General features: G+C 49.4%; 1 protein-coding gene across 7 annotated transcripts in view; it reads right to left on the minus strand.

The window, feature by feature from the left end:
• PLEKHG5 (pleckstrin homology and RhoGEF domain containing G5) overlaps positions 1 to 12,358 on the minus strand; it is a gene marked incomplete at its 3' end in the record, with an annotated part of 101,944 nt that overhangs the window by 37,168 nt on the left and 52,418 nt on the right. For all 7 annotated transcript variants that reach the window (XM_079986806.1, XM_079986804.1, XM_079986808.1 and 4 more), the window contains 6 exons: positions 5,540 to 5,669; positions 4,427 to 4,529; positions 3,695 to 3,755; positions 3,360 to 3,451; positions 2,369 to 2,505; positions 2,068 to 2,231 (listed from right to left, as the gene is read on the minus strand). In XM_079986806.1, coding sequence (XP_079842932.1) covers positions 2,068 to 2,231; positions 2,369 to 2,505; positions 3,360 to 3,451; positions 3,695 to 3,755; positions 4,427 to 4,529; positions 5,540 to 5,669 — 687 coding nt within the window. The remainder of the gene's footprint in view (positions 1 to 2,067; positions 2,232 to 2,368; positions 2,506 to 3,359; positions 3,452 to 3,694; positions 3,756 to 4,426; positions 4,530 to 5,539; positions 5,670 to 12,358) is intronic.

Genomic DNA, 12,358 nt, shown 5'->3' on the forward strand with positions numbered 1-12,358 from the left:
ACCCGGAAGTGTCTCCGGACAGCGCTGGCCCCTGGCCTCTTAAGTGAGATGGGCGCACAACCCCAGAGTCTGTCAAGACTGGCCCGTACGGGCAGGGGTACCTTTACCTTTACCTTTAGCCATGACTGATAAGCTGCGCCTTCGCAGTCGGAGGAAGAAATGCTTCCGAATACCAGTTTCTGGAAGCCGTAAGAAAGGAAGAGGGCTGTTGAGCTCAGATCCTGATTGCATGCTTACCAGCAGAGACATCTGGTTGGCCACTGTGAAAACAGGGTGCTAGACAAGATGGATCATAGGCCTGATCCAGCAGGCTCTTTTTAGGTCCTAATGAATACAGGAACCACTGCAAGGGGGGAAATCAGCCAAGTCCCTCCACATGCACACTGAGGCACCCCAGAAACATACTGGGAAAGTTCAGCTCGACTGACATTTGAAGGCGACCCTCCGCAATCGACACTTCCTGAAGCGTTACTCAAAGCGAAACACAGCCACCCTTTGAAATTTGCACTTCTCCAAATTTCATGGCACTCCAAATGACGCATATTATGTGTCAGGAGCAGGTGTGTTGAAAAGCAACATACAGAACTGCATTACGTTAGGGGACACGGCTTGCACAAATATATCCATTTTGACAGATCCATCCACTCCTCCTGCAGAGCAGAGCCACGCCTAGAGTCTTGCTCCAACGCCGCATGAGGCACGGAAGGCAATTTGTCACGCTGAGTGACACACGACTCTCTCGTGCAAAACAGACAAAGGCTCAGACGTGCCTTGTGTCTGCCTCCTTGCCCAGGCATCCCTGACACACTCACAGCCACATCTGGGCACGGACGGCAAACAATTCGTTTCCTCCTGACACAAGCCGGACTGCCCCACTGCTGTGCTGTGCCATCAACACAAACACACACGTGCCGCAGGAAAATCTCAGCAGCGTCAGGCTGCCAAAGGAGGCGAGAAGAAGCATGGGAAGGCTGCAAACAGGACCTGGGCAGCAGTAGTGAAGCCAGGCACCTCTTGCTATGTCTTTACCTGGTATCTTGATTTGCAGACTGCCCTCCATCATTGAGAATGATCCCAGGGCCAAGAGCAGCCTCTGGCCCATGGGAATGGTGTTGCGCCTACAGCCCTGCAATGGTGCTTACCAGATTTTTTTGGGGGGTGCACTAGCCAGAGCACCAGACCAGCTCCTGGAATGCGCCCCAAAAGGCCTGAGCTCACCGCTGCCCCTCTACTGCCCTGTTGGGAGGGTGGCAGTGCAAGACCATTACTCCTGCCCAGGGTCAGTTTCCAGAATATCATAAAACCAAAATGTACATTTGTCAGAAATCACTTTTGGGAACTCCCTGCTGGGTACAGCCAGGTGCCTTTGCTGTACCTGGGGCAGCAGGCAGCACACAGATAACAGAGTCACAGTCTTCCCTGCAACAGGGAGATGGATTGCATTTCTACTTAAATTATAGTGATCATTTCTAAATTTGCATCTAGGCATGTGTGTATAGATTCATAAAAAATCAGTTGTTTAGTGTGGCTTTCATGATGTGCTTAACTATCTTTTTTTTTTTTAATGAGTTCCCTGCTTTTGATTATTTACATCCTTGGCATCGCTCCTATGTTTCATTGATTTCAACTGATGTTCTTCTTGTTTGCACCTTTTTTTAGTTTTTTATTTATACTTTTCAAATTTATGCATTTAATTAATTCTACAATCAATTTCACATTTCAAAATCTGACTTCCTTCCCCTTCTTTCTGCAGTTCCTTAAATTTTATTTTTCAATATCTTTGGCATATCCGAATTCATTTGACTTGCTCAATTATCTACTGTAAATATATACTGTTATAAGGCTGCAGGTTATCTTGTTTGCACTTTTGACTCTGCATTGCTATTGATAAACAAATTCTTGCTGACAAACGAACAAGAAACCTTGCTTGGTTTTATATTGCTCGGGTTTTTGCCTTAGCACAAACATTATGAGATGGAGCAGCGCAAGTTGCAGACCCACAGGCTTCCCCGATCTCAAGGGCAGGGTCCCTACTCCTGTCCACCCCATCCCTTTTCCCCTACTCACCAGGATGTCGGTACTCTCCCTCCGAAGCGACAACTGCTCCAGGCGGTCGAGAGAGGGGGTGCTGGGGAAGGACGGGCCAGTGCCCACAGGACGGAGGATAGGCAAACTCAGCGACTTGAAGTCCTTCACCGCCTGCTCCACTTTGAGTTCATCCCCAGGTTTGGCTGCAATGCAGAAGAGGAGGCCATGGGACAGGTCTGGAGGGCAATTCTGGACAGAGAGGTCCCTCTCACATTGCCAAAGAGGCTTTCCCAACCTGGAGCCCTCTGGATGGGTTGGACGGCATCTCCCATCAGCCTACCTTTCACACGAAGGTAATGTCCTCCAAACCGGTAGGCCTCAAAGTTGAGTGAGAGGGGGGTGTTGGACTGGTCCAGGTAAATGTCCACTTTAGACAGGTCGATTCCCTTCCTCTCAAAAACCGGCAGCAGCACTTCACTGGGTTTTAAAAGAAAAGAGAGAGAACCAGTAAGTGGCGCTGCCAGGTAATCGATGTGTTGGAACTAGCTTGGGCTCAGAATGCCTGGAAGGCCGTAGCTCCCATTGCAAACCTGCCTGGGTGCTAAGATTGTTATGTACTGAAGTTCTCACCCTGGGCCAGCAGGGGGATACTGTAGATAGTTTTCACTCAGGTCCACGTCAGTTATTTTAGGCGGGAAACCCTGGGTTGTTGTTGCTACAATGTTGACAGCCAGCTGCCTATAAAAGCAGGCCGGCTGAGCTGTTTGCAGTCAGTTCTGTTCCAGCTTACAAAATAAAGAGCTGCTTTGGAGAAATCGCTGTGTCGTCTGCTATGTCGACCCACAACCTAACAAAGATTATTGGGTCAGAACCTTCTCTTGGTCCCATCAACACTAGAGGCACGGCCGGCAGTGAGATGAGATGTGGTGGCTCCTAAATTGTGGGATTCCCTCCTGACTGGCTCCCTCCTTGATATCCTTCTGCTGACAGGCTACAAAGACCTTCCTGTTCAGATAGGTGTGACCTTGGGGGCAGTTACTTACTCTCAGCCTAACCTTGTTTCCCCACACCCGTTTCCAAGCAGGAGCTGCACATCAGAGCGGTCAGAACTTCAGCAGCAGAACTAGCCAGACCTTTGCCCTCTGAACATCAGGTGTTGGGAGCAGGTTAGGATCCTATGCTGAACTGATGAGCTCAGGATTGCTGGAGCTGCTTCCAGGTGAGGTCTTGGACCCACAGAATCCCACCTTGTGCTTTCCTGGGCTCCCAAACACGAGTGAAGCCCCTGCCCAGCTGGCACCCCAGACCAAGCTGCTCTCTGCCCTCCTTACCCCAGAGACTTCTTCTTCATGGCTGGCACGATCTCTGTCTCAATGTCCACGTTCAGATCAAACTTCAAGGTGAAGCATTCCTTGCTAGGGTCCTGCGGGAGAAATGCAGGAGCATGTCAGCCAGAATTCAAAACAGTCACCAGGCCTCTGTCCCACCCCAATTTCTTAGCGCGTGGAGGAGGACCACCAGGGCACATTCCCACCCCTCTGCAGGGCATCCAAAGAGGCCTCTGTGACTTCTAGGGTCCTGCACAGGGTGAGGCCAGACCCAATTCCCAGGGTTTCAGAGTGAAAGCAAGGTGCAGTCACGGAATGAGCGCAAGTGGCCTCCTTACATCAGTGTGCCTCCTGCGAGCCTTCTTCTTTGGCAGCTTCAAGGCTGAGCTCTTCCTGTCCCTGAAACAGACCAGCCAGCAGACAGAAAGGAGTTAGAAGGTCCCCCTCATACTGCCCCACAACAGCAAGGGAAGGCAGGCACAACTTTCCCCTCTGATGCAGGAAACGTTCTGCCCCACCAGCTCCCATATGGTTTACAAATGCCTTTGCAGAATTCCTATCAAGCTGACCAACGTGTCAAGTGGGGGTGTGCAATACAGCTCCTGGTAGATTGTACCAGGGTTTTTTGTTTTTTGTTCAAAGTAGATTTTCAAACGGCACAAATTCCCCATCAGACACCCAACACTAAGAAAGAAAGCCAAATGAACCCAAATTGCAAGCGCCTTCTGTTTCAGCTTTTAAAACACCTGCTGGAATAGTTTTTGTTCAGTCCAGCAATTGAGAATGCGCCCTTCCACAACTGTTGGCTGATTTCTGATTTCAACTTTTTAAGTATGATTTTTATGGTGTGGGGTTTTGTTTTGTTTTGTTTTGTTTTGCTGTATAATTGTAAATCGCCCTACTATCCCCCCCCTTTTAATGAATCGCTAGCGGTATGTATACATATAAAATAGTGCACCAGGGAAAAAGCTAGACTAGACCTTTCCTCCCTGAGACACTAGTTTTCTAAGTGAGGGGAGCTCTCCTGATGTGAGCAGCTCCTGGGCCGGCCAGCCCTCCCCTCCACTCACCCTTTCCCATCAATCAGCCCTTCGTCTTCCTCCTCCACATCTGAGGCAGGGCTGGTGCGTGGTGGGCACGACCGTGTGGAAACGTTCCGGGCCAGGATAGAACCTGGAAGGGAGAAAAGCACTGAAGACATAGCCCATGAAGGATCCAGCCCTCACTGTGTTGCCCGGGGGTGAGGGGTGTGGAAGCAACCCACTGAAGAGCACACCAGCTAAGCTGTTTGGAAAGAGATCATAGAATTGCAGAGTTGGAAGGTACCCCCCCGGGTCATCAATAATAATAATAATAATAATAATAATAATAATAATAATAATTTATTATTTATACCCCGCCCATCTGGCTGAGTTTCCCCAGCCACTCTGGGCGGCTCCCAATCAAGTGTTAAAAACAATACAGCATTAAATATTAAAAACTTCCCTAAACAGGGCTGCCTTCAGATGTCTTTTAAAGATAAGATAGCTGCTTATTTCCTTCACATCTGAAGGGAGGGTATTCCACAGGGTGGGTGCCACTACTGAGAAGGCCCTCTGTCTGGTTCCCTGTAACCTCACTTCTCGCAATGAAGGAACCGCCAGAAGGCTCTTGATGCTGGATCTCAGTGTCCAGGCTGAACGATGGGGATGGAGATGCTCCTTCAGGTATACAGGACCGAGGGTATTTAGGGCTTTAAAGGTCAGCACCAACACTTTGAATTGTGCTCGGAAACATACTAGGAGCCAATGAAGGAATGGTGTTATGTAGTCCCGGCAGCCACTCCCAGTCACCAGTCTAGCTGCCGCATTCTGGATTAATTGCAGTTTCTGAGTCACTTTCAAAGGTAGCCCCACGTGGAGCACATTGCAGTAGTCCAAGTGGGAGATAACTAGAGCATGCACCACTCTGGCGAGGCAGTCTGTGGGCAAGTAGGGTCTCAGTCTGCGTACCAGGTGGAGCTGGTAGACAGCCGCCCTGGACACAGAATTAACCTGCGCCTCCATGGACAGGAATCACTGCTAAAGAATCCCTGACAGGTGGCCATCCAACCTCTGTCTAGGAACTTCGGACAAGCCCTGTGAAAAGAAGGCCGTGCCAAGCTGCCCTTGACCCAGCCGCGTGACTTGGGCTTTTCCCCTCACCTTGCGGCGGCAGGTCAAAGCGGATGTGCCCGTCAAAATGCATGGCACCGTGGAAGCGTCCGTCACACGCTTCACACAAGTGGAGGGGGCTGTTGTGGTTCAGCTGCTGGCACTCGGCGTGGTGGCATACCTGGCAGAGGGAGAGGGGGGGAGGGGAGAGAGAAACAGCAAGGTCAAGCCGGGGGCTAATTCCAGGACCAAGAGGAGAGGCATCCCCCTGATGCAGGGTTTGGATTTCCAACATCCATCACCTGCAGGCACGTTGGCAGCAGAGCTAACGGGCCAGCGATGATGTGAGCCAGAGTCCACAGCTGATTCCCTGCTCACATTTTAAGGGCACCTTGCCCTCCCCTGATTGATGCTGCAAAAAGGCAAAACCTTTTGCAAAATGATGGGTTTTTTGGCTGTATAGATGCAAATGTAGACCTTCTATACTGTATCATCAGAAGCAAGCCAGCGTCATTCTCCTTCCTAGCCATTCCAGATTTCTCCAATTCATTTCCAACCAGGATCAGCCCAAATTAGTTTCTCTTTGATTCGTTTACTTCTCCCCACCCCACGTTAATTTCAAGGTTTAAAGGCTTGAACATGGGTAGGCAAACTAAGGCCTGGGGGCTGGATCTAGCCCAATCGCCTTCTAAATCCGACCCGCGAACGGTCCGGGAATCAGCGTGTTTTTACATGAGTGGAATGTGTCCTTTTATTTAAAATGCATCTCTGGGTTATTTGTTGGGCCTGCCTGGTGTTTTTACATGAATAGAATGTGTGCTTTTATTTAAAATGCATCACTGAGTTATTTGTGGGGCATAGGAATATGTTCATTTTTTTTTTTTTCAAAATATAGTCCGGCCCCCCACAAGGTCTGAGGGACAGTGGACTGGCCCCCTGCTAAAAAAGTTTGCTGAGCCCTGGGCTTGAATGCGGTGGGAGAATGGCATGCACCACTTTCCAACTGCAGGTGGGTTCTCCTTCTACATCATTCAGATGCACAGGTTACGGGGAAACAATGTTTCCCTTTGCATTTCTCTTTCTTTTGCAAATTCATCTGCAATCCAGATTGTCGGCACATCTCTCCGTTCCCCCCTTCGCTTCCATTCCACTGGGCGATGGATCTCCCTTTGGCTGCCTGCACATCTCCTCTGTGCAAACCCTCAAGCTGTTTTCGCTCCCTTGTTAGCTCACCATTTGGAAAAAGCCGGCCTTTCACGCCCTGCCACCCACGTCCCAGCGTCTGTCACAGGAGGGGTACCTGAGTCCTTCGTGCCTGAAGTAACGTGAGCCACCCCACCCCCCGGGGCTCACAGAGGAGGCTGCCGGCGGCCCTGGCCTACCAAACTCCTCCCCACACAGGCGCCGGAAGCAAGTGTCTGCAGCAGAACAATGGAAGAGCGGCTACAAGGTTTCCTCCGATTGTGAGAGACACCCTGGATGCCTGCGGCTGCTCAGCAACCCCAGAGAGCTATTTTTAAGCACACATCCGAATCGGGCTGAGGGCTGCCTGATGCCCTGTGACCTCACATACATCAATGGCACAAGCACAGAAAAAGAGGACCTACTGGACCAGGTCAATGCTCCATCTAGTGCAGCATCCTGTTATCGCAGTGGCCAGCCACTGGGATGCCATCAGGCAGGATCCAAGCAAAACAGCCCTCTCCCCTTCTGGGGCTGCAAAAGCATCACTGCCTCTGATGGGCTACGGCCTCCTCTGTCTCAGATGTGCTTATATCAGAAGTTGTGACCACAGTGCAGCAGACAGGAATTGAATCCGGCACCTTAGGGAGCTGGAGATGGCAGATTGATCCAGGAGGGGGCAGTGCAGCCCAGCTACTGGAATTGCCTCTGCTGAAACCTAAAACCAATATTTAAAAATGCTTAACATTTCTGTTCTCATCCCTGTTTTGAAGGTGAAATGTCGGTGTCCCAGGCTAAAATCTGAGCGCTTTGGCCCTTCTTAGCAGTTCAAATATGAAACCTCATAGGCTTTCGACAAACTACTGAACACCATTGCATGTCAAATGTCAAATATGCCATTGCAGGTCAGTTGTCAATTCAGTCAAATTCCTCAACACCAAGCCATGCCTACCTTTCCTACACTGGCAAATGTTGAAAGCAGCATTTGATTTATTGAAATACGGAAAATATTTAGCAACTATTTGAAGGTTTGGCTAGAAATTGGCTAACCGTTTGTTTTTGTTTTTGTTTGTTTTGGTCTGTGAGCCAAACACTGAAGGGTCTATCAGGTTTTGAAATTCAGATTTTTCACTGTCAACCCTGAATTTGAAATTCGCCATTTGTATTTTGGACCTGAAGCTTATAATCAAAACTGAAGTGAAAGGCAATGATATAACTTCTTCAGCTGCCCAATATTCACTGCTACTGAACTACTACTGTGGCTTGACAAAAGACTAGGTCAACCTCCTTTCCAAAACCATGAGGACTACACTCTTACTTTATTTTAAAGGCACTTCTTTTATTTTGCACCAAGGTAGCTATCGGATGCTGCCTGAAGCATTGCATAATCTCTGTGTGATGAACAAGGATGCTGACCAGACAAAAGCCCACAGAATATTCGCCCTCAAAATCGACAAAGGCGAGCTTGAAAGAGACCCTCTGTCAGGGCACAATCATTTCAAATCCAGCATTTGGGAACCAGCCGGTTTCCTGTGGCTTGTCACCAAGAACAGTCAAGGGATGAGAAAGGCTCGTCCAAACTTCATTTCGCTGTCAATCTCTGATCACAGCCAAACTTCTGGAAGGAAATACCTTGCAGGGCCTCTCTTCCATCTGCCCCAACACAGTTTGGGCCACATCAGAGTTCAAGTTCCAGCCGCCCTCATGGCAAAGACCATAGCTCAGCGGTAGGGTATCCGCTTCGCATGCAGAAGGTCCCAGGTTCGATCCCCGACACCAGCTCCAAGCAGAGCCAGGAATGTCCCCTGCCTGAAAACCCTGGAAAGCCATTGCTGCCAGTCAGTGAAGACAATATTGAGCTAGATAGACCAATGAATGGCCTGACTCAGTATATAATGCTCCTATGCTCCTAACTGATTTCATCCAAATGCTGTGCACCCCAAACTTTGTACTGCCAAGCTGCAGTCACAGACGTTTTGCAGTATGCAATTCATGTCAGCCTGGATAGCTCAGTTGGTTAGAGTGCAGGGCTGGTAACACCAAAGTTGCAGGTTCGATCCCTGTTTGGGACAGCTGCATATTCCTGCATTGCAAGGGGGTTGGACTAGATGAGCCTCAGGGTCCCTTCCAACTCTGCAATTCTGTGTTTCTATTTTGCCTCTATCCTGCCTTCTCTCCAAGAGTGATTCTCCCACCGTGCCCGCATTTTATCTTCACAACAACCCTTGACTGGGAGAAGAGTGACTGGCTCAAAGTCACCTAGTAAGCTTCATGGCTGATTAGGGATTTTGAACTGAGGTCTCCTGGATTCTTCCCCGACTGTAAATAGTGCCCACACTTCTCCTTGGTTTTTTTCTTGCTCTGGAGGATAGGACCCAAACCAATGGATTTAAGTTACAAAAAAGGAAGAGCTTTCTGATAGTAAGAGCTGTTCGACAGCGAAACAGGCTCCCACGAGAGGTGATGGACTCTCCTTCCTGGGAAGTTTTTTAATAGAGGTTGGATGGCCATCTGTCATGTATGATCCAGTTGAGATTCCTGCCTTGCAGGGGGTTGGACTAGATGACCCCCAGAGTCCCTTCCAACTCTACAGCTCTATGATATCCGAAAAGAGAATTGCAATTGCATTGGAAGCCATACAGATTTCCATGCTCAGATACGAGCGGGCAAAATGTACCGCAATTGTGTTGCAGGCCAGACAATTCAGCCACTCCACAGTTGCACAAAGCAAGAGCAGAAATCAGCATTCAGTGACCTGAGTCCACCAGCACCCATCTTTTACCAACAACCTCAGGGTCCAGCCTTTGAGGTACCTTCGAAAACAGACAGGCAATTCCTTGACAAAATACGGAAAGTCAGAGGGGGGTCTGAGGAGAATTTCCCACCAGAAGGCAGCCCAGGAAGTGGAAGGGGGACAGCAAAAACCACCTCGGGGTCTTGGTCCTTCAAAGTAGGGAAAGTAACTACAGTGGTACCTCAGGTTAAGTACTTAACTCGTTCCGGAGGTCCGTTCTTAACCTGAAACTGTTCTTAACCTGAAGCACCACTTTAGCTAATAGGGCCTCTTGCTGCCGCTGCACCGCCGGAGCACAATTTCTGTTCTCATCCTGAAGCAAAGTTCTTAACCTGAGGTAATATTTCTGGGTTAGCGGAGTCTGTAACCTGAAGCATATGTAACCTGAAGCGTATGTAACCCAAGGTACCACTGTAGACATATGCAAATGATCTTTATTTGCATCTTTAAGATGCAACTTTATTGCCTCAATTATTATCATTTTGGTGTCCTGTTGATACGTTTTCCGCAAAAGGTTTCCCCAGCGCAGGAGTTACTGCCGCCATTTTAAAGCTCCCCAGCATAACCCCAAACAGGCAGCCGGGAGTCTACCCGGTGCAGCGCCACACTTCCTACAGAGCCAATGTGATGCCTGTCTGTCTTACCAGGTGCAACAGCCAGGCCACCCTCCCATCGCACTGTTCCTAGAGTGACACCCCTCAGACACAAACCAAGGCAGCCAGGCAGGCTCCTGGCTGAAAAGCCAGCAGGCCACGTGGCAGCCCCCAAGTCTGAGCCTTGCTGAAAGCAGTCTCCTGCAAGGCTTTTCCTTCTCTGCACTCAAAGCTGAGAGGGAGGGAAAGGGCCACCGAGCCAGCAGCTGAAGCAACAGGAAGCCCTGGAGATATGGGGAGTCAGAATCAGCAGGTGGCTCAGACGGGAGATGCAACACATTTGACCCGCTGGCATCCAGACATCGGTGGCAAATACACAGAAAGGGCCGGAGACAGTGGAGGAGGAGAAAGAGGGAAGGATCGGCAGCTGCTGGCTTTTTCAACGGCCATCTTGAAAGCGAATGCCACTCTCCCGGCCGGACATAGAAGCCTCAGGTGCGACAAGGGAGCCTCCCCGGAGAAAACGCAACCGCTGGGAGGGCAGCAGGAGGCTGCCAGCCGCTCCAGCCCCAGAAACTCACCCCTAAGGCCCCACTTCGCCCCCAAGCCAGGTCTTGCAGACCAGGGCAGGACAGAGAGAGCCTGTCCCCAGCTGGCTGGCTGGCTGGCTGATTCATGGCTCCGGGAGGAATTGAAGGAGGCATCCCAGCCGTGACAAAGCCTTGACTAAGCAGGTGGGGCATCTCTGGGGCTTGCAGTGAGTAAGGGCTCGAAAGCCGCTCCTGCCAGGCTGGGCCCAGACAGGCCGCAATCCGCTGCCAGCGCAGGAGCCGTCTGGCTTGCTGGTACTTGCCTCTGCAGCGGCTGGGTCTGGCTTTCCCCTCCTCTCATCGCCTGTCTCTGCCAGGAAACTCTCCCAGCTGGAACCTAAGCCGGCAGCATTGAGGGGCGGGGAAGGAGGCACTCCCTCCCTCCCCAGGTGAGCAGGAGCAGCGGTAACCAGCAGGGCATTAAGTTTCAAAAAAAAAAAAAGCCCCCCCCCTTGTCTTTTTGGTATGCTTTTTATTAAATTTTCTGTTTTACATTTTAAAACATTCATTTAAACAACCTTAAAATATCAATGACTTCCCTTCTTCTCTTTCCATGATTCATTTTACAAAACATATTTTACATAAACTAAACCATTCAGCATTCCATTAATGCATCCATCAAAACTTATTTACGCTGTTGAATTTATCTTAACGCTGCCAACGTTTTCAAGTGTACGCAGGCCCCCCCCCAATATATTCAATAAACATTTTCCCATCTTCTTTAAACGTATGTTCTTCTTGTTCTCTTATTCTATATGTTAGGTCCGCAAGCTGTTTAAGTTCCCATTCTTCTTTGGTTGGGACCTCGCTCATTTTTCCATTTGTGTCAAGCTACATAGCAAACTGCCTTATGAGCATAAAAGAACATAAAAAGAGGACTGCTGGATCAAGCCAAAGGCCTATCTAGTCCAGCATCCTGTTCTCACAGTGGCCAACCGGATGCCTGCAGGATTTGAGAACCAATCCAGTCCCTGCTGTTTTCATCAGCTGGTATTCAGAAGCATTATTATTATTATTAGTTTTTAATGTGTGACATTTTTTTTTCTAGATCTATTTTTATTACCGAAAAATCAGGGGAAAGCGCGAACGCAGTCCCCCACTACCACAAATTATGCAGTCGAGTTTCCCGCATTTGGGGAAATCGCAGGGGTCAGCACACCCGCAGTGCAATGGATGAGCCTCACCCTGGGAAAACCACCTTCATGATCATGGTGTCTCCCCTGCCAGGTAAGTATAATATTGTGTGACATTTTAATATATTTTTAACCTTTGTTGGAAGCCGCCCAGAGTGGCTGGGGAAACCCAGCCAGACTGGGCGGTGTACAAATAAAAAATTATTATTATTATTATTATTATTATTATTATTATTATTGCCTCTGGCTGCAGAGGCAGAGCAAAGCCACTGTGTCCAATAGCTATCGATAGCCCTCTCCTCTTTTAAGGCCGTCCAGACTGGTGGTTATCGCTGCCCCCTCCTGGGCAAGTTTCATAGTTTACCCTCCCAACATTTCCCCTATGAAAATAGAGACGTCCCCTCCATTTCTCTGATGAGAATAGAGACACCCGAATGAAAAGTGGAACATTCCTGGATCAAATCGGAAACCGGGGCAGCTTCTGTTAATCCAGGACTGCCCCTGGAAAATAGGGACACCTGGAAGGTCTGAATGCTTCCGAATATCCAGTTGCTGGAGACCACAGGAGGGGAGAGCAG

This window comes from Podarcis cretensis (genome assembly GCF_951804945.1).
Source record: "Podarcis cretensis genome assembly, chromosome: 8".
Taxonomy (NCBI): Eukaryota; Metazoa; Chordata; class Lepidosauria; order Squamata; family Lacertidae; genus Podarcis; species Podarcis cretensis.